We start from the raw sequence: 22,863 nt of genomic DNA, 5'->3' as shown, positions 1-22,863 counted from the left end.
AACACATTAAAGAATGATCACATACACACACCTTGCATGTGCCAAAGTTTATTTTTTTTCCAAAATTTGTTGTTTCATCAAATAATTGGATATGAGCAGTTTTTAAAAAACAAACAGTTTGTGTATTAACAAATTGCGAAGTTCCACAATTAAAACATCAACACAGCCAGTCTTGTGCTTAGGCTTCTTTTTTAAAAAATTATTAATTCATAGAACATAAACCCTCAAAATTTTTTTCCAGTTTGTGGCTGGTATATTTTCCACACATTCGGTATTCTTCTAAAATGAAGGAACTCATGTAAAGGAACAGCTGTACAAGAATACATCTGAAAAAAAGCCTGAACAACCTAAATTATAGTAGCTCCTTTCAAATAAATATCCAATAAAAGGCACAAACCTGTTACGGGGAAAAACATAACATACAAAACAAGACCTATTAAATAAATAATGTAAAGTGTGGGTTGGGGGGTGAGGGAAATCTGTTCCAGCACCTATTTTGTCATTGCTCCAAGATGAAATTCCAGCCAAACATTTGGTAAAGGATTAAACTTAATCACAAGGATACACGTTTGAGATATTCTGAAAGATCTGATGTTACAATTCCTGTTGTAACTGTACAATCTCTTGTTGCACTACAATCTCTTTAAATAAATGATCATGAGAATCTGCGTAAAGTAGTGATGCAGTGTTGTTGTACGTATCAATGACAAGTCAAATACATCTTCAGAGTAATAGCAACAGGTTTTCTATATTCCTAGCTATCAGTAATGTATAAATGATAACATGTACAGTTTCCATTGCTCAAAAATATAATCTTTTAAATGGAAATAAATGACTGATACACAGTGCCTTTAGATGTTGTCCTTACAATACAAACTACCCAAAACAAAGTTTTCCTTTTTATGTACAAATTAAGCACCGATCCACAGTGCATACTATTCTAATTGTAACCCCACCCTCCCTGCCACACATTAAAAAACCCAGATGGGGATACACCCTGTATTCAGTCTTGTAGACAGAAGCTTTTTTGTTGTTTTTTTTTCCATGCGTGTGGTTTGTTGTTTGTTTTTTTTTTTAAACAGAAGTCCATTTGTTATTTTTACCTACAAGTATTCCACCACTATGTGCACAGAACTGAGATTTCTCTAGTACTGTGTCCAAAATTAAAAAAAAATCAGTAACTTCTTGGAGGCAAAGTCAAACTGTATCTAGAGAACATTAGAAAACCCCAGTTATTTAAAAAGAGGTACACTTTCAAGGCCTAACACAATCAACCTTTCCAAATTCCCCCAGAAGTTATCTTATGGTATATCCCACAAAAGACAGCCTCCCTGTAGCAGCATGAAGTCCCAACAGTTAGGCTTGAATGACCCACTGAAGTACAATAATGCAAAACGCACAGCACACTTCAAAAGTCTTCCTCCTTGTTCAGACAAACATGGGAGTGACATCTTAGTTATCTGCTTTCTGAAAAATTCAGACAGGATTCTGATCAAATGAGTTCAAAGGAAACAAAAGGGAAAGTCACATTTATATACACCTCTCTTCAGTGTTTCACTCATCGCAACTCCTATTTGCAACTCTTTGCAACTCTATTACAGTTACCCTCAAGAACAACCTTTGTCTTCAAAGTGGGTTTTGTTGTGGGTTTGTTTTTTTTTTTTGGAGAACAAGTTCTGAGCCATAAAAGCCTTGACAGCATCCTAAGTCCTTGTTTTTTACTTCTAATGTATGAACTATGTTATTTAAAACACAGTACTCTGCCATTTTGTGCGCTCCAATATGTGCACAAGGAAGAGGTTGGCAAAAAGCAGTCCTATGCACTTTTGTGCAGAGAGAAGTGTGTAAAGCAATCTTTTCTTCGTAAGGATACATCTGAAAGCCGTGTTTTAATGTATCATGTTCTGAAGGAGACTAAAAAGAAGGTAGCTTATAAAGTTTTTAGGATGTACTTTGTGGCTGTTTCTCCTTTTTTAATACTAAATAAATTGGTATCAGACAGCTTTGCTACAAGAAAGCATATCAAAGAACCATTAAAAAATCCAGAGCAAATCAGAAGTAGTGCAAACTATACCTAGCACTAAATCCATTTCCGAGCGAAGTACATTCCAGATACTCAGAATGCTCTGCAATAAAGTTGTAACAAATATATACTGTTTGCCAGGCATTTATTTGCATATTTTATTAAAATAACGGATTATTACTTATACAACTCAGTATGAGAAACAGACCCCACAGCTTACAGTGCTAGAAACTGCCTGATTGTAGCACTCTCTGCTCTGTCATTAATGCCCAGACATTTATTACTATATGTACTGGTCTAATTTGAACTCAAGACTTTTCAATGCTGAATAAATCAATGGAATTCACTATTTCTTAAATAAACAGTCCCCTCAACACAATGACCCATTCTAAATGGCATCTAGTCCCTCATCATGCGGAGGGTAACTATAGGCACTGAAGAACTCATTGGCTTAAAATTGTACAATTGGTTAACCCAATAAAGGTGGATTAAAGCTTGAAGCCCTTTGTCGTTCAAACTTGAACATTAAATTGCTATATACTGGTCCAAATTCTTTTAAAAATCAATACACATTCAGAAACTCTGAGTTTTAAACTTCTGCAAGGTTACATTTCCCAGGAAGTTAGTGGTTACAGATTCCAAAGGTTGGGGGCTGGTTTTTTGTTTTGTTGCTTTTGAGTTGTTTCACTTGGCAAAAATATTTCTATAGGGTTAAGAAATACTGCTTTTGCACTCTTTGGACAGAATTGACCATTTAGAAAAAGGGGAGGCTCGTTCCCACTATGAGGAAGTGCTGTACTTCAGAAGTTCTCTACAGGACAGTTTGACAAGATTCTCAGGCCTATTTGTGTTTATAGTGAGAGTCAGAGATATTTCTGCAATTACAGACTCCCCAAAAGATAAGAGACATGCTACTCTGGAGGTCTATTTATTGCAACAATAGAAAACTATTCATTTTTTGAAAACCCAGCTTTAATATTAATCATTAGCAGAAGTCATTTTACAGGAGAGCTTTTCATTGTACTCTGCCACAAAACTTCTGGAGGAAAGGTTGCTCCCAATTCCATTTACTTGTTGTTAACTACTTTTTTTTTTTTAAATTATATCACTTTTTAATCAGACATTGAAAAATAGAAGATAAGGCATTTTCACAGCCGATTTCAGTTTTGGAGGAAGATTGTTAAATATAAAAGACGTGTCAGAAGTCTGTACACATCTGACCCATCATGAATAGCATACTTCATAAATTAGTTGATTTAAAAGATTTTCCTCTCAAAAAGAGTCCAGATTTCTTAACATAGCATTTTCACCTTGAAATTATTACAGAAGAAAAAGATTACTGCAGCATTACAGAAAAGATTATCTAAAAGTTTGCACATATTTACAACTTTAAAATTAATTACTTTTATATGGTTTACAACTAGGTTCTTATTTCAGAAAAGCAGCACAAGCTATTCTCTACAGCTGGATAATTTCAATATAGTTGCCAGTTCACAAGCATCAGCACTATTGCAAGGTTTGCTTCTTTTGACCTAATGGACTTTAAAAAAAAAAAGTTGGATCTCTTGCCTCTTTTGCAGTTAGCAACAAGATTTTCAAATTGTTCCCATTTGCTGCTATTGGGGATACCTACATTCACTGGCTCCCAAAGCTACTCTTCCTTGAGCTATGAAAGATGCTATCTGCAGAGAAGATACTCCATGGGAAGTGCAGCTACTGTCACCTGTTGGAGACTGCACACGCTGTTCTGTAACACACTTGTTTCCCCTACTCCATCACAGACTTTCAGCCTGTATCAGAGCCTGGCTCTTTCAACTGGCCATGTAACACTGACATACCAATGGAGCAATTTATTATTTTTAACATATATATATGTAATATGTGTATATCTTGTTGATTCACAGCATTTCAAACTCACATTATAAAGTTTGCAAATTACTATAAGCTATTCTAATGTAAAAAAGCTGTCTGATTTCACACAATATTGGCCTTATGATAATGCAAGCATTGCTCTATCAGAGTATTTATTAGAGCACATAAAAATTTTATTGCTCAACTTCATTTGTGTTGTGTCTTGGTTTACAACAGCCACAGAATTTATGGAGAAAATAAATAGCTTTGACATCCTCAGTTAACTTCCTAAGGTAATCCACTGATGAATAAGGTTGTAGAGCAATCATGTAACCCCTCTTCTCAGCTTTGAAGATGATAATTCAGCTTGCACCTTCTGAGTCAACCTCAATAAAAATACAGTTTTCTGCTGAGCAGTTAAAAAAAAAATCAGTGAACAAACATGACTTCACACTGCAGTGACTGTTATAAACAAGAACCTCTAAAGCATTGCAATTCAAAATAATATTGTATTATACAGGGAAGAAACAGTTGCCCTGTTCAGGAATACATCGTGGAAAGACTGAAATTCAGTCTTTCCTCTTTTTACCAGTATTTGGTTGTTCTCACATCTTGCTGCTTTGGCGGCTCTACATAAACTGTATCTGTGAAGTAGAGATTACATATTAATGCCACTTACATAACACAGGCTTTCTCCCTGTTTTAAAACTATGAATCTATTCAACTGCCTTGTTACTTGCAAGTTAAGACTATAGGTTTTGACACTTCAAAAAATCCCCAAAGAATGTTAAGACCAACATATTTGGATGACAGGAGTACACAGTTTTTTCAACTTGAACAATCTCTTGTCTGTGCCTTTTTCACTTCCCCACCACCTGATCCTTCAGAAAGCTTTCACCACTACTCTACTCAGTATGACTAAACCAGGTATCCAGCTAATGTCATTGGAAGTCTAAATTCTACGTATCTTCACCACTTCCATTTTCTTAATATTGACTCAGTAAGAAGTTAGCCACTAAACCTCTGATTTTTACTTTCCTCCTTGCTTCCTACATTTGCATGGTCTCACCATCTGAATTTGCTTCGTCGCCAGCAAAAGCTGTTGCCCTTGACTGACAAACCCCTCACTTTCAAATGCAGAAATACATTAGTAGCCCTTCATGAAACATTTGGTTGCTTTTACCAAGACTAAAGTTTCAATGTGATCTCAAGATTAAAGAAAACAGTTCACCTGAGTTTCAGAAACAGGTGCAAAAGGATTTGTTGGCCTTAGACCAGGCTGTGTATACATCATTGACTGGGGTGCCATCAAAGGAGCAGCTCCAATCTGAGGAGGTACCTATTAGAAAAACAAAAACCCCACAAAACAGGTGTATAAAATTCAAACTAATTCTAGAAGATACATCTTTTCGCATTATAAGTATAGTAGAAAATAAGCACATAGGCACACACACGTAGTAAAGTCAAACCTTTTAAACTTGCTGTATAAAATTGAGTAATCTCTTCCAACACACAGTGTGAAAAACCTATCAGATTTCGCACGCTATTGACCTTATGAAACAATATGCGTAAGTTGTAGGATGACTTGAGCATAATAATGCCTGCCATGAAACCCACTGGAGGAGACAACTAGGTTTTTCAGAAATACAAGACAATCACATTTCTTACCATTCCATATACAGGCACTTGAGGTGTGGTCAATGGGTATGTGATAGGAGCAGGTACCTTCAATCAAGAAAATTTTAATGTATTTTAGATAAGCTCATGCATACTAGTACTATATATAAAACTGTGAAAAATATGTATTCTTCAATACTTAAAATAACCAACTTATTTACAAGAAATTGACTTACATATCCAGGATAGTGTACTCCATTCTGGCACAGCAAAAGGAGTAAGGACAGAAAATTATTTAAGAGGTATTCGAACTGGAAATTCTAACCAAGGGATGGATTCAAGTCCAGTACCGTAACTGTCTGTAACTATGCTCAACTAATTTATAAAACCAATTAAAGCAGGAGGAAAAAAGCGCATGGACAGTAACATCAGTAACTATGCCTGTTAACTTGGACAGGCTCCCAGCCTAAAAAGCTATCACTAGTAAGACTTATGGCAAAAATAGAAATTTTACTAAATCTAGCCAGGTTTGAACATATTGCTTGCACAAACATTTGCGTGACACGCTTTTAGAGTGCATGGCATGCAATATTCCTTCTTCCTCCCATTATGTGCGAGAAGGGCATAGAAAAAAAACCAAGGAAGCCAGTGACCATTCAGCTTAAGAAACAAATAGCAATAGATGTTTAGTCAGGTAAATGTTGCTCACGTACTAATTTCTGATGTCTGCAACATATCACAATATGCAAAAAGAAAAAGTGAAGAGCATCTCAAGCCAGTAAACTTTTATCAGGTTATGTTCATAGGCACAGTGATGCATGCACTTCATATTGCCGTGCATTGTTAAGCAGTACTAATTATATTTAAAATGGCATGCTAAAGTACTTCACTATGAAAGAGTATGCAGACTATACATAAATTGGAGGGTTAGTACTCTGAATGCCACAGACCAAGCCAGGACAGTTAGACCTTTCCAACACTGGGGGCACCGATTTTAAAGATGCTCATAACTGAGCTAGTTCTTTGCATCATTAATTTTTGGAATCCCAAGCAAATCAGTGAGCGATACCTGGCATAAAGCACTCAAATGCTTAGACCAGAAAGTATTTAATAAATACTTTCTGCAGTATTGAAATACTTCAGAAAGCCTGAAATAAATACGCCTGAAATAAAAACACATAACCCAAATCCACAGTGATCAATGTGTGCTAAGGTGCCCTCTATCTTTCAAAAATAAGAATACTTCAGCACACTAACATAACATTCTAGAGCACCAAGAGGGAATAAAAAGATTTATGTGAGATTTCTGAGACCATAAAAAGTGCTACGCAACTGAGACATACTCTCATCTGAATTTGAGTTCCTTTTGAGTCCAATACTGGATTTAATATTCTATTCAACTTTGACACTTTCGAACGAGCACACTCAAGTAAGATGAGCAAAATAGGCATTACATGCATAGCTATTCTTATTGGAAAATAAAGTCAGACAGCAGTCCAAAATCCATAGCAAATAGGGCAATTACCCTAGTTGTACATAGAACCAAGACAAACATTCTACTTCCCTCCAAGGCAGCTATATTTCAGAAGTGGTTTGTATTTGTATGAATATATATGAATAGAAGATACTTGAAAAAAAATCTCTTTTAAAAGCATAGGAAGAGTCAGTTGCCTACAAATATCCCTCCAAGAAATTGAAATTCTTCGTTTAAATAACTGTAAAACTTCCACTTAGTATTTTGTACTGTTACAAATATGAAGTTGCTGTTGAGAATTATCAGAAGTCCAAAGTATAAAAACTGAAAAAGGAGCAAAAACTGGAAAGAACAGCAGTTTTGCCCTTGAAACACATTCTTAGGATTCTTAGAGGTGCATGTGTGTATGTATGGGGGAGGGGAGGGGGCAGGTGGGAGCATCTCAAACGCACACATCAGAAATTTTCTGGTTTGGGGTCATTTGTTTCAATTCAAAAAAGAACTTACGAACTGAGATATGTCTCAAGTGAAAGGCTGATTATTTAAGTCTTTAATGGACAAGTTTTACAGTGAGGGGAAATAAAGTGTACTAAAATCTCTTCCTCATTCAGTTCGAGAAGTGATCCAACAAGCATTCCCCCTTACCCCCAGTCTCGTCCCAAACAGCCTTTGCTATTCTTTAAGTTAATTCAAGCAGGGAAGTAGCATTTGCTAGAATGAAGCATGATTTCACTAGTTCAGAAATTACCATATGTGGAATAGTGGGTAAGGGAGCAGGGTTCCATGTGGTCGATGTGCTTGTTTTTGCTTGCCAGTTTGTTCCGCCAGTAAGTTTTTTCTCTGTAGGCTGGGTCCACTGCATATCTGATCTAAAATGAAACTGTGGTATTAGCTTTCACAGAGAGTCAACAGCTAGAGTAACAACAACATAATGGAAAATGAAAACATGCCTTAATACACGTACACAGCTGAAATCTATGGGTGGAAGAAACACTCAGGATTTCAGTGACTACTTATATATCTCTGTCCCAGTAAGGATGAAGCCTGGGGGTTCTGTTTTGTGTTAAAAGTAAGCTATCATTACTGCACTGTACAGCATAATGATTAACTGGAGTTTTATGTAACTGCAAGATCTTCTATGGTGCTCCATAAAAATACTTAAATAAAAATACAGCACTTGCAAAACTAAACTAAAGTGAATTACTTCAAAAGTTAAGGTCGACCATGTTATAGTAACTGACCACAAACTCACCATTTCAATGCTGTACTTGGCAGCAGATTACTTTCAAGAGGTGAGATTCTTGCCATGTTAGTACTGGTAAACTGTGCCAGAGACTACCAAATAGTAATGTAAGAATATCAGAAGTACATATAAGTACTTACTTTTTGCATGGAGTTCCTCCAAAGCCAAGATCTAGGGGGGAAGAGACACAGACAAAATCCCTAAGTATTTTTAATTTTGAGGAAAAAAAAGCTGGGTTTGTTTTCAGTAACAAGTGGGAAAGTCACATTTAAAAGCTTCACACTTACTTCCCACTAGATTAGCAAGTGAAGAATCGAGGTCATTTGCCAAAATTTTTCCACTTTGTTGGTTGGCTAAAGTGGCTCTTTGACTTTGTGGTGGTACTGTGGGTTGCAATACATCATCTAGAAAGTCAAAAGCTAAACAAAGAACATAAAAGCAACTGTTAACAAAACACTTACATTGCATTTAATAAAAGACATCCATAAGCCAGGAAGGTATTTTCTTTATGAACACTAAGTAGTTTGAGTATTTATATGTGGAGGTTCAACATGCTGGAAGTGTTTAAGGCTTACAGAAGCATAGTTTAACCTCTTTTTTTTTTTTATGGAATACTATATCGTAGCTACTAATCTAGTAGAATCTTCAATTTTACTTCAGCAGTAACTGATAGTATTTTTAAATTAAGATGAATCTTCCCTTAAAACTGAAGAAAGAATATTGTTAAAGATAGTTTCAAAGTGCTCTTGTAACACAATACAGCAGTAATTTCATGATACTGCTAGTATCCTGAATGTACACAAGAGTTCCTTTGCTATACGTTCATAAGGACTTTGAATACGTAGCAAAATAGCACCAAGAGAAAGATCGTAACTCAGCTATTCTTTAAGCAACACATACACACAACTAGTTTTGCATTTTTATAAGTACAATGCCTCTCAATGAAGTTAGAGGGAACTCATCATCATGTATCAAGAGAAAACACTGAGGTCATAAGCACTGAAAACAGATTAACATAAGCTTACCCGTTAAGAGATATCCAGTGGGCCACGTTCAAAGTTCATTCCCCCAAAAAGAGAGGAAACCATTGTTACACACTATATGAGATTAATCAAAGCTAATTTAAAAGTAAATAACTACACTTGAACTGATTGCCTGTTATCTTATCAGCCTTATAATCAGCTTGCAAATGTATTCAATTATTAAATTTTGAACTGCAATAGTAATTATGCTAAATTGTTAAGCAACTGTTGTCTGTAGCATGTAAATTACTCATAAGCTAGTTTTTACCACTTGTAGTCCTGTACTCTGGTGCTGTAGATTTTCCTCCAAAAACAGCATCAAAGTCTACATTAATTGTTGAAGAGGTGGTACTTGGAGGAGCTGAATGAAGAGGAAAACCTGAAAAAAAAAGTTTAGAGTAATCAAATACACCATTCATTACAGTGAAACCAGAAAGTTAAAAAAAAAATCATCAAATTACCATCAACAGTCAGAGGATGATACACAGAAGCGTATGTAGCTTTATGACCACTAAAGTCATCTTCGTAAAAAGAGAGAAGAAAATAAGATCAGTTTAAAAGAGAAAAAGGAAGAGGGGACCCAAAAATTATGTCTGCAGTTAAAAATTAAGAATTTTTAACAGTAAAAAAGGATTTTTTTTTTAATTTAAACAAATTTGAAAAGCTCAAGTAACTCCTGCATTCCCCATTACAAAAGAGAAAGGAGGTTGCAGTTTGAAAGAAATTAGCAAAATTTCCAGCAACATTGCAAGTCTTAGGATGTCTACGCTGGGCAAGCTGAACAAAGTAACTCATTATTTCAACTGTAGAAATAAAACTTTAAGGAAACGTATCATTTACTACATCTGGAATTAATGTACCATTTTCACTTGTTAAAAAAGTGAAGATTGGTCCAAACCACAAAAAAATTACATGGCCCAGTTTATTAGCATAATTATCTGCAGTTGCAAAGAAATTACATGGGTTTTGTTTGTTTGGTTTTTTTACCACTAAACAGTTCCACCGTTTGTTTGGAGGAAAAAGTAGAATTGATGAAAGGGGTGGTAGATTTTACAGCTTCTTCAACTGGCTTCATGTCAAAGATGTCCAGATGAGGTGGAGAACCAACACAACCATTTGAGGACGAGAAAGGACCTTTCAGACGCAGAAGTGAAGGAAAGAATACAGAGTACAAATAATGGAAAAGAAAAACAGACTGAAATGACTGCATATGAGAATCTCTAGACAAACTGTAAATATTCCACCTAGTGATCAGCCCATTAAAGATAAAAATTCTTAGTTTCAGATAAAAATCCTAACAGCTCTCTTTATTTAGGGAAAATAATTCTAGTATTGCCATTGGGTGGGAGGGGGAGAATGACAGAACATTTATCAAAAGAGTTAGATACTACATTTTTGGCTTCAAGAATCTACCTTTTAAATAGCACATAAGGGTATCAATTCCACCTATTAAAATACCAACACTTACAGTGGTGTTAACATTGCCTTATTTCAGCATTTAAGGCATTTCTTTGACATCTATCCTGATTATTCTTTGGAGGGATGGGTGAGGGTACAGAGAATGCTGTGCCCAAGAAACTGGGAATGACAGCTTTGTTGTAAGAACTTTGAAGTCACCGACACCTTTTAAATGAAAAGTATATTAAATATCACTTAATGGAATGAAATACTAGTCCAGCATCTTTTCAGTTACATCTGTTTAGTTTGTATTTCCCAGAATTTTTAAACTTTGATTTTTAGTTACATTTCTTCTCCCTGTTCCCTTTATTGAATAGCTCCTTCATTTCGTCTACTGCATATTGACACTACTGCTATGCATTAAAAAAAAAGTAACTTTTCTGTAACAGCTTGCCAGAGCTTTCAGATTACTTATTTTATATTCTGTCAAGGATAGAAATGTTTGGATGCAAAGTAATTAAGGTTTAAGATGTAGATTCAATTAAGTATGAATCTGTATTTTATTCTTCTATTCTAAGAATTCACCCATCATTCAGACAGCCAAATCATCGTAACAGCTCACCTCCCCAAGCACTGCTTGCTGATGTTGATATAGCTGGAGTGCTCTGCACAGTTGGAACAAATGCAGGCTGAAGATCAAAAAGGTCACTAGAGAGGTTGGGCATGCTGAATAAGAGACAGAGAGAGAGAAACATGAAGATATTTAACAGGCATTGTATTCTTGTATTATACAAACACTCACACCAAGCTCACTTTCTCTTGTTCACTAGTAGCCCATCAATAATAGTGGCACAAAACAACACTAGTGATTAAGCATTTCTTATTGAGCGATACCAAAATTCCTGTGAATACAGCAGGAAAGCATCAGCAAAAGGTTATTCTTGAAAAGTACTTGAGAAGTAACTAGCATCAGTGCTTTGCAGTTGATTGTGGAGCTACAGGCCAATGCAGTAACTTCTGCTTGCTTCAGAAAGCAAAGTATCTCACCTATTTGTTGTGGGTGCTGGTACTGCAAAGAGGTCAACAGCTACAGTGGTATTCACACTTTTTCCTGATAAGGTGCTTGGGGATGCCGATGTGGAAGTGGAATTTGATACTACAGAAATCTCTCTTAATCGCTGCTCCTGAAAGATGAGAGATACAGTTTGCATTTTCGTTTTATTACTTTATAAACCCTTCAGTCCTGAAGACCTTTTCCAAGAAGAAATTTTAATTATGGTGTTAATAAATAAAAAAGAGTTATTCTTCTGTAAAGTCCTGAAAACAGAAAGATGATTGAATTAGAGATAAGAGTATTTGTTTTAACAAAGCGTTTAAAAAAATCAAGGTGGGACTTCAGGATTTAAATAGTAATTTTTTTTAAACTATCTGTAACTGCCTAGAAGTAAAACACTTCCAGTCAAGCTCTAGGCTCCCTTCATAGTCACTCAGAGAAACAGGTCAATGGACCTTTGTTAAGGAAGACCTGTCTCTCTCTACTGGTAGGATCTCTTCATAGTTCAATTCAGATGTTCAGAAGTCAGACTGACAACGTGCATCCTAATACTATCCATGTAGTGTTGCTTTTAAGCTAGCAAAATAAAATTAGTTTACATTGTTAATTTTAGGTTTACATCCCTCATTACTTCTAGATATGCCCACTGCATTTATACAGCACAGGTGTGTTTTACACTGCTTACATTCCTCAAGTAAAATGTTGAGTGAGCTTGCAAGCTTCCATGTCCCCCAAATGAAAATTTCTATCAAGCAATTTAATTATTCAGTTACAGCAGCTACAAGTCCTATTATAGTAGAAGTGGGACAGAAGAGGGGAGACATCTGATGCAACTCCTGAAAAAAAAAACCAAAAAAACCAAAACAACCCCAACCAAAAAACTCAAACAACAGTATCACAACACTTGCTGAGATTCAAGTGAAGCAGTTCAGCAGCAGACAGCAAGGCACACTAAGATTGTAGTCTAATAGCAAAAAACCTGCTTCACACTGATTTGAAAAATATGCCTTACACCAAGTCACAAAAGTGGAGAATCTTCAATAGACCTCGGTAACTCCAGGGATGAAACTCAACTCTGCATTACTGTCAAAGTTTACTTTCACACTCCAAATAGTTTTAAGGCTCTCATAATGTGGCCTCCAGATAACATGAGCAGAGTTGCTTTTTTATTTAGGTGTGTCTAGACACGTTAAAGCAACACAAGAAAAATTCCCAACTGCCCCACTTGCGTGTGCCTGGGACACAACAGAACTATGGATTTAGCTTTCAGCAAGAGAAGCATCTTGCCTTGTTCAAGATTTTACACTATGTATGTTCACAGGAAACAGTGTTATAAATGGGTTAAATGGACCTGAAGGACCAGGATTCAGGCCTTGAGAGGGATGTTACTAAGAGGACTACTCAACAAGTACCAATGAGCAAAGGAAAGCGCATTAAGGAACCAAGAGAGAACACACGGATTTTCTTTCAAATGTGTTATTATTCAAAGTCCATAAATTATACCTAAATACATATGATTTCAAACAGTTTTGCAAACTAAATTATGGAATTATAAATAAGAGCAGTTAAACGTGGACAGAACTGTAGTGTATATTCTCATTATGAGCAACATGACTGAAGAATCACACTAAAGCCACATTCCATACACCACAGGGAAAAATAATTCCCTCCTACCAATAATCAATCTTACAATAGCAATGCTGTATGTTCAGCTGCTGAGATGTAACCTAGAAATGTTGTATACTCATTTTGTGAATCTTAGAGCTAAATAACAATCTCTTGTAAGGAAGAATACAAGTTATTTCTATCAGCGGCCTACTATTCAAATCATACTCCTGGTAGAAGGGTCACCACACACTGGCAGCCATCATACCCGCATCCTACAGAATCATGCCTTGGCCTCTCTTAAGATGAGTTCCCCCACCATACACTATTTTAAGCCAATTCTGGTTTTCACCTGTATCTGGTTAAAAAAATTTCAGAATACAAACTTGTAAAAAATATAGTACCTTAAGTGCCTGCAGTCTAGCCTGTTCCTCCTCCAATGCCTGCTGCTTTTCTTTCTCATCCATCCTGCTAAATGACATTCCTGTATTGGCCAGTGTGGAAACAGCACTGGATAGGGCACTAGCTCTAAAAACAGTAATAATTAAAAGAAGTTTTATTAAGTAAAACAGTCAGGTATACATCACTTACAGTTTAATCATCAGGTGCCTTATCTAGTTGTGCGTCATTCCCCCGCCACTCTGTTCTTCCCTTACTCTCTGGTACAGAAAAGCAGACAACCCAGTAACGAGGGAGTTTGGTGAAAAAGCAGCCTGAGTACACAGGATTACTCCCTGAAGTTTCAGCGAGTAGGAACTGGAAAGTGAACACATCAGCTGTCTTTTTTCTTTAAGGTCATATAGAACTAGACTTGAATTCTATTCCAGTCAAGTAGCAGAGGCACAGAAAGCTTGTTTGTGCATATTATACATATAACAGTAAACAAAGCACAGAAGTTATTCCTTATATAGTATACTATTTAGCAGAATACTGTGGTAGTGAATCCTCAGATACTCACAAAAAAAAAATCTGAGGAGCAAGACAGCAACTCAGAGATGTAGCTTACACTGATAATTTATCAATATTTACCGTGTTTCTGGGGGAGAATGCCTATGCCAAAAGAGATCTCCCACTCTTCAGTCAGAAGTACTGTTCATACATATTGATACTGTACTTGACAGAAAGAATAACACAATTCCTGTCAGCACAAAGCATCTAAGCTAATTTGGCTGTTCTGAGAAGGGACTGAAGAACTTTTATAAGCAGGTTAAGATAAATTCACAGTCTGAGAGGTAGGTAATTGACAATAAAGATAAATACCATCCTATCTTGGGGGAAAAAAGAGCCTCCAAACCCAAATACCTTAGAACCCTTATAAGCCAAAGGACTTGAAACAAGTAAAAGCTAAAAAGAATAATATACAAGGCCCCAGCTTATTGGTCTATTACAGCATAATAAGAAGTCTGTCAGAGACACAGGCAGACATACCAAGGTTTCAAATATGACTAAGCTATCAGACCAGTACTCACTAGATGATTCATTTATACATCTAGGAAGATGTACTTGAAGTGAATAAAATTCAAGGAGAACACCAAATGACTGAACGCTGAAAATTCTTAGTACGAAGATGACAAATCTGTAGTATAGGCATGATTGTAATTCATTGGGTGCTCACCTGCTGGCAGCAGAGACTTCTTTTGTTTTCTTTCCCTCCACAGAAGCCAAATGCTGTTCCAGTGCTTCAAGCAAGCTGCTGGGTGCCTAAAGTTGAAGCAGTGTTTTATAAATACTTTTAAACAACACATCATTGTTTAGTACACAGATTAGTTTCCTCATCCACTAAAAACAAACAAAACCCCACACATCAATAATTGTGCCTTTGGGTTTTGCTGCCATCCTCCACACCTGAATTCTATCTACCCACTTGTGGTTCTCTGAAAGGAGTGGCACCACAGAGACATGGAGTAAGGACTCCCCCAGAGTACTGTCTGCTTCTGTGTACACAAGCCACATTCTTGTTTTTGGCAACAGTATTTGCTATGTTAAGATTAATCCAATGATCACAGCTGATTAAACAGTACTCCCTTAAACTCACAGAAGTACCAAAACGAAGCCTTTGCATTTTTGATCCCCTTTCCCCCCCCAACAACAAAAAGCCAGTCACTTTCCATTCAAATATTTACAGTCAAAGGCTTGCATTAGAAACACTTGACTACAGCAGAATGTTGAATTTGATTGCTTTTTTTTTTTATCAAACCTAATGTGATCCCAACAATGCTCTTGCAGACTGAGTAGCTATTTAACACATGACAACACAATAAACCAACTCAATTACTCCAAAGCCTTTGGTAGCCTAAAATATCAGAAACTAGCAACATCACTTCAAATAAAGTTGGTTTTTGGCGGATTTGCCACCCTCCCCCCTGCCAAAGTGTTACCCATGAGAAGTTTTTAAACATTAAGCTGTTGTTAAAGCAATGAAGAAGATTCCAAAAAACAGGCCTCTCACCACTTAACTCCAGCAGGAAGTCAGGCACTAGACACATCAGCTAAGATCTGAGACACCTAGATGAGTTTTAGGTGACCGATACTCATAAGCTTACCAAGACTTTTGAGATCACAGCCATGACATTATTTGGTAGCCAAGACAAAAGATTTGAGCTGATAGTTAACAAAAGAGCAAGTTTAAAATATACAGACTAAGGCACACCAGAGCTGCTTTGGTTCCTACAGAAAACAAGAAAGAGGTGCCAATCATAACCTGCCTTCTTTCTGCCATATACTTGTATCCACTACAGAAATACTTCTTCCATAACAAAGGAAACAGCTTCAAAGGTCAGAATAAATTTGAACTCATCTTGATTACAAAGACTTAGTAGGAAGTAAGATGTCTCCAAACCACCCTATAAAAACAACCTCCATCAAGCAAAATAATTCGGCTAGCACTTTTGGAAGAGTTCTCTGCCTTGCTATTCTAGCCACATTGCTCTCGTGGCTTTTAACTACATAGTCCAGACTCCTTAAAACAACTGAAGCAAATCCTACTGCAGATTCAGATGAAGGGAATAGACCTTTAAAGTTTTAATCTACTTGCAGCTCAGTCCTCCTCATCTGGCAGGGTTTCAGAAACATTAAGCCTCTCTTGCCACTTGCCAGCTTTCAGTAGGTAGAACAGATATGACAGGCATTGTTTGGAAGAAAAACAAGATTGCCCTTGCTAGCCCTTCTGTACCAAAAGCTAGACCAAAGTATTTCCTGGAAAGAGGAAAAATATTAATCACACAAGGCTTTGGCAAGTTCCCCTCTGAAATAACGAGCACAATTCTAGCTTCCCACATTCAATGAAGGCCAATTCAAGCTACAAGAGATGCAAAGAAAAGCAATTAGAATAATCCTATAAAACTGCTTGTTTTAAAGTTAAGGCCTGAGTTGATATTTCTTTCTATAAATAGAGCCAGGTAAGCTAAGACAGTGTAGTTACCTCAACAACTGGTCATGAATAAATTCAGCATTCAAACTAGACAGCTAAACCCTAAGGGGGAACATTTTGAAATATCTTTCCGGAAGGGTATGGGGCACAAAAAAGAAAAGTCACCACCACCAAAACCAAACCCAAAAAACCCAACCACAAACCAAAAAAACCCCGTACTTTTACCTTTCAGGAGGAACAATAGTTTGCAAAAGGCATTGCATGACATAGCTAGAAAAATAATCTTAATAGCAGGAGACTATACCCTAATTCCAGAAAGTTTTTCCTAGTTTTCATTTTTTTTTTTTTCCCAAGGCCACTCAAACTTATCTGTATGGAAAAGCATATTCTATACTTACTAAAACCCTCTACACAACCCCCTCAACCATAAAACCTAAAACCAACAAACCAGTAACTTCTCTGAACTTTCACATTGCTGCGGACATCCAACAAAACATCAGAGATGAAATTTTAAGTGAACAGATCTTAGTAGTTTTATGTCAGAAAAGATGGCTGGGCATCATACAGACATCATGATACAGACATCAGGCATAATACAGACATCATGACTTGAAAGAGGCTGTATTTTATGACTCAGCCTCCCTTCCCCCACCCAAAGCCATCTGTGACAGACTAACATCCATACAGAGGAAAATGACCCAGTTGCATTCATAAAATACAGTAACAGCTATAAACAGAAAGTAAGCAACATCATTGTGAAACACGCCACCTACAAAGGAAAACATTTTCTTTATAGGAACCGGTAAAAGTAGCAGTAGTGTGAACATTAGAATCAAGGAAGAAAAACGCTTATACAGCAGCAGGAATAGTAAACTAGACTCTGAAGACATAAAACCATTGTTGTCAGGAACAGCTTAAGGAAACTCTGAAATATGCATATCCCAGAACAGAATATACACCAGAAATGTAAATAAACTATTTGGAAAAAAAATTAAATATGGTAGACCAGAATAGAAACAAGAGAGATTAATCTGTCAGAACTTATTTCAGAAACACAAGCACACTGAAAATCAAATTTTTGTGAAAGCCTAGTATTAAGAAATTTTAGCAAATTCTTTTAATGTGGCACTAAATTGATGAACAATTATTCAACTCTTATTAAATGCCATGAGATTTACTACAGAAGCGGAATGCTTAACAGTGGCACTGAAATTGTCAAAATACACAGGATGCTGACATCTACCACCACAGTTCAAAGAGTTGCCTTTCATGTCTAAGTGCACTTAAAACAAAATAGCTGAGCTATGAGAAAAAATGTTGTGAGAACAGTAGATATAAAGGGTTTTGCACACTGAAAGTTTCAGATATAAAGAGCAGCAAAAAGAAGTTAAATCCCCTATTCTCAGTAAATCAAAAAACCCTGCTTTGAAGAGCCTTATAATGACCCAATTAACTGGGCAAGTGCACACAAACCCAGTGAAGTATAACTTCAGACTTGAGTATAATTTGATGAGCATAATACAGACCAGCTGAATACTGCAGTACTAATCAAAAGACACAGTAAGATGCTAAGATCAAACACTAATAGAAAACATCAAACTACTGTTTTCACTCATGACCTGCTCTTACCCTGCTGGCTACAATCATATTTCTTTCCTACCACAAAGGCCTAGAAGTTCTTAAAGGGGTTAATATTAATTGCTAGGAGCAAGTATTAGAGATTTGTACTTTGTAACACATAGGATTTCAGATGGAAATCATACTGTAGGCAGTAATGAACAACACTGACAATGGAAGTCTGTGGTTTAGATTTGATTTCCATATTAAAAAGACACTGATGGAAGTTTAGGCAAATCTTCACAGTAGATATATTTTTACATGATTAACCCATGAAATTTAATTTTGTGAAGGCACTGTAGGATTAGATGTGACTGTGCAAAGTCTACATATTAAACTGTTTCACACTCTCCACTTAAACAGCTTGAGTACTCTAGACCTTTAAGGCACCCCAGTTTATTGCCCGAGTGTCCTGACAGATTGCCATTTATTCTACCCATCAGGTTACTCTGTGCTACAGAAAAAATACCAGATACTTCTGTCCTGTTGGGTTGGTCCTAGGTTAGAAATACAATGTCCCTATGAACTGAAGTAACTTGCAAAGAATAACTTTGTGCCCTTCTGTGGACTATCAGCATCTCCTGTTCATCAGTCAAGCCATCTTTCTCATCTCCTTTCTGCCCCTCAATTTACCTTCACTAGAAGGTACTCTCCTGCATTCCAACTTTTAGCCTACATGTTCCAGCGCAAGCTTGTATTGCGCATGTCCCTCATACCACATAGCAATATTGAAGCCAGCATTAAGTGCTGATATAGAAACATCAAATCTATTCAGACCTCAGGAGAAAGAAAAAATTCTTGACTGAACTAGCTAACTGTAATCTTTAAGTGTGCTAGAAGATATTAAGTTACAGTGAAATAGGTTTTCCTCAAGGCATGGCAAGATGCTTGTGGCTTACATGCCAGTCAATCTTCTGCGATAAAAACCATAAGTTCTTGAAATATATTTTCTGTGAGTTTTATTGCTTCAAACAATCAAAAAATCTTATTAAGAGCTGCAAAGTGGGAGTACTGAGTACATTTAATTAATGGGAACAGTCACCATACATATTTCCCATATATAAATACACAGAAGAAAATACATTCTCAAGATGAATGATTACTATGATACACAACAACCTTTAAAAACGCAAAGAACAAAATAATTGGGTTAATCAATATGATATGCACACTGACCTGAGTAAGATCTGGAATGTCACCCTGATCAATTCCAACTTGCTGGGTTTACAAAAGAAAATAAAAAGGAAGAAAAAAAAAATGTACATTACTACATGCAGTGGCAATGAAAATAAAAAACAGTGATGTCTGAATGTTACATAGAAACTAACATATTGAAAAGGGATATTCATAACTTTCTGAACTGGTACAAGTTTCACTAGGAACACACCTTAGAAATCGCAAGCGCACTAAATTGCTTCTCAAAGCAAATCTGACTTTTCATCCAGCCTAACTTTTTCATGGAGAAAAGCTTACGGGGAACATTAGAAACACCCACATTGCTGACTAGAACTACTCCATTTTGAGCAGTTACAGTAAAGGAGAGCACTGAATAGACTGTAACATTCAGTTCACACATTTTGGACCATTCATGACATTTATAACAACACTTCAGGAAGTTTACTATGTTGTCTGGCTAATAAAAAGGATACCCAAGAATCTCACTTCATGTTAATGAGTGTATACAATCTTTAAAATACCTAATCTGTAGAATACTTCCTTGTATAGCAAAGTTAAGCAAACAGTAATCCACTTGTGAAGTTGTTGTTATGAATATCGACTACTGTACCAGTACAGACAGCTAAATGATATCCTTTCCATAGATGTAGATTTATTTACCTCTGCTACTTTGAGGAATTCTGACAATTTGGTCATTCTGGCTAGAAATTTTTTGTAAATATCCAAGCCTTCTTTGCACTGGTTCTTCTTCATATCAAAATATCTTTCTGAGGATGCAAATAAAACTCTTGTAAGATAACAGCCTCCCCAGCAAAAAGGTGACACAGTACTATAAAAGTTAATTTGAGACAAACTTCAGGGAGAGAACAGACAGGAGTAACTCAAAGCTATTCAGATGTTAAAGTCTACATGAATACCTGACACCTTTTGTAATAAGTCAGTCAATAGAAAAACATTGATTTTTCTATTTCAGTACATTAGAATATAATGCAAAGCTTTATTAAATATGGATGTGAATCACTGCAATTGTTAAATTAGGTATTTAGGGGAATGTTTCCAATAAGTCAGCTTATTAGCTGGCAATCAGGCAAATTATTTTATCATTTGAAAATATTCCTGGTACGTATTTACATTTTTAGACCCTGTATCAATACGTTTTGCTGTTTGTAAATGGGCTCAATATCCAAAAGACTTCAGAATGGCTACTGAACTGGTACATACACTGAACTGACCTACCAAAAGGAGAATCAACCACATCCTTCACTTTTTATGGTTTTGCCGTGTATATTTATAGATATTTCATGGAGTAAAAACTAATGGATTAACAGACAAACTGATCAGATGTTTTCATTCAGAAATTTGCTTGAACAGTCATTACAAGGCTTCGCCAAGAGCTGACCATTCTTGAACAAAAAACCCTACATATGTCATCGACTAGGTTCATGCAGATTCAGGTACCAGGTAAAAGGGACTAGTCAAGCTATAAAGAAAGTATGGGAAACCAGAAGTCAGCAATACTGTGACTATACTAAATACTCAAAATACCAGGTATCTCACTAATACTTTTACAGTCCAATTGCCAAAGGTTATCCACTGCGCATTTATGGTATCCCTGTTTTAGTCTTGCCAGTCACTCTCTCATCTCAATTCCTACTTCAAGATGTATTCTCCAAGGCAGAAGCATATGTTTAAGCCTATGCCAAGCACCACTGAAACTAAGACAGGCTTAATTTAATGGTAATGGAGCAGAGAATTTATTAGGAAATTGCAGTCAGAAATTGTCTATATTCTTTAGTTCTCTCAACATCTTTCACGAAAGTTTAAAAGCTAAAAAAAAATTCTCACATACCTAAAAGATTAATAATCCCCTCATTGTATGCTGCAAAAAGTCTAATGGAATCTTTAAAGAGGAGCATAAAGGCAGCATTTATAACACCATTTGTTAGTTCATTTGGATTTGCCTGTGTAGAAAGCAATGAGAAAGTAAATTAGTATTTAATAAAATAATGAAACTCTCACTTCAAAATGAGAGTGTTACCTAACACTGAGCTTAAAGTACTTACATCAAAATCAAGGAGTGCATCAAGCTGGTTCTGTATGATTGGAAGGGTTTTCAGAAGTTTTTCAGCATTCATGGTTCTCATCACTCCATCTATCCTACAGAGTAGAAGACACATTTATAAGTTACCAAGAGACCTCAGCATATTATGCTGTTTCAACAATACTATATTGCTTCAAAGGGCCAAAAGGAACACCAATCTACAATAAGCTCAAGAACAACTGGCATTTCCCTCCCCTCCCCCTGCATGAAACACCAAACAAAAGAAGCAGTAACAATCTTACCCTCTTTTCATTTTGGTGAAGTCAACTGCTACAAGTCTATATGAAAGTGCTTTTTCATTCAAGTATCTGCTATATCGCCTAATGAAGGTAGACATATCATAGCCTAAAAATTAAGCATTTTAAGTCAGACATTTTGAAGGGGTACAGCTTCTTTTAAGTTATTTTCAAGAACTATTATCCTACTAGCCCATTTTACATCAACTTGCATAAAAAACGCTCCATACGCACTTTCCAGAGTCTTGAGAGTCACTATTTTTCACCTTGAAACATTATGTTACAGTTTCTTCCTAACTTGCTAAGATTAGGAAAAAGCATTCATTGCAATTATGAGAATAAAAACCTAAACACATTAAAATATTAGGCAAGAACCAAGCATAAAATATTAGGCAAGAACCAAGCTGCTCTTACTAAGATGTTCTTGAAATCAGACTAAAAATGTATTCCTAGTAAAATGCTGAAGACTTTGATAACTTATCTGCAATGCCTCAAAAACCACAGAGACCCAAAAATGTTTTCTACCATGGGCAAGTAATTAAAAGACTTCTCAGAGATTTGAAGAAGTTCTCACTATTTATACAGCACATCCTAGCTACCATTCCATGCACCTTAACAGTAAACATTTACTCCTGAGACACTAAAATGCAACGGCAAAAATAGATCATTGTGCTAATATTCATCAGGTTTATTCTAGTCAGTGTTAAGAGTTCACTATTTAAAATTTATAGCTGTGTATGTGCATGATACATACATTACAGACAAATTTCTAGCACTCAGCTAGGTAACTCAGAATCTCACTTTCCTTGCGTCTACATTCTTGGTCGGACATTCTTTGGTGCCTCACGCAATATAAATTGTAACACCCTTCCATTTAAATGTCATTTGCCTCCTGGAGTGCACCGACACAGGCGTTACCACAGAGCAAAAGAGCAGTAGAGTTATTTCCTTCAGTGAAAGATCCTTACCCTGCATGGCACTTTTGTCCAGGTAGTTATTTAAATTGAACAAAGTGTTTCGGGATGCAAGATACTGGATAAAGCGCTGTTGGTGAAGAAAAAAGTTGAGAATATCAT

The 22,863-nt window shown here is 36.2% G+C and overlaps 1 protein-coding gene across 3 annotated transcripts in view; it reads right to left on the bottom strand.

The window, feature by feature from the left end:
• Window positions 1–32: 32 nt before the first annotated feature.
• LOC140658338 (phosphatidylinositol-binding clathrin assembly protein-like) overlaps window positions 33–22,863 on the bottom strand; it is a 33,969-nt gene continuing 11,138 nt past the window's right edge. Inside the window, exons 3-21 of one of the 3 annotated variants that reach the window (XM_072876602.1) lie at window positions 22,756–22,831; window positions 21,794–21,896; window positions 21,514–21,607; window positions 21,300–21,411; window positions 20,111–20,217; window positions 19,451–19,492; window positions 14,903–14,988; window positions 13,692–13,815; window positions 11,676–11,812; window positions 11,251–11,354; window positions 10,218–10,364; window positions 9,692–9,751; window positions 9,499–9,609; window positions 8,496–8,612; window positions 8,349–8,379; window positions 7,714–7,834; window positions 5,543–5,599; window positions 5,106–5,213; window positions 33–4,518 (exon numbers count right to left, since the gene is read on the bottom strand). In XM_072876602.1, coding sequence (XP_072732703.1) covers window positions 4,504–4,518; window positions 5,106–5,213; window positions 5,543–5,599; window positions 7,714–7,834; window positions 8,349–8,379; window positions 8,496–8,612; window positions 9,499–9,609; window positions 9,692–9,751; window positions 10,218–10,364; window positions 11,251–11,354; window positions 11,676–11,812; window positions 13,692–13,815; window positions 14,903–14,988; window positions 19,451–19,492; window positions 20,111–20,217; window positions 21,300–21,411; window positions 21,514–21,607; window positions 21,794–21,896; window positions 22,756–22,831 — 1,752 coding nt within the window. In that variant the 3' untranslated portion in view covers window positions 33–4,503. The remainder of the gene's footprint in view (window positions 4,519–5,105; window positions 5,214–5,542; window positions 5,600–7,713; window positions 7,835–8,348; window positions 8,380–8,495; window positions 8,613–9,498; window positions 9,610–9,691; window positions 9,752–10,217; window positions 10,365–11,250; window positions 11,355–11,675; window positions 11,813–13,691; window positions 13,816–14,902; window positions 14,989–19,450; window positions 19,493–20,110; window positions 20,218–21,299; window positions 21,412–21,513; window positions 21,608–21,793; window positions 21,897–22,755; window positions 22,832–22,863) is intronic. The other 2 variants (XM_072876603.1, XM_072876605.1) reach the window with 2 other exon arrangements.

Source organism: Ciconia boyciana, chromosome 12 (genome assembly GCF_034638445.1).
Source record: "Ciconia boyciana chromosome 12, ASM3463844v1, whole genome shotgun sequence".
Lineage (NCBI taxonomy): Eukaryota > Metazoa > Chordata > Aves > Ciconiiformes > Ciconiidae > Ciconia > Ciconia boyciana.
This window is presented reverse-complemented; position numbering and strand designations above follow the sequence as displayed.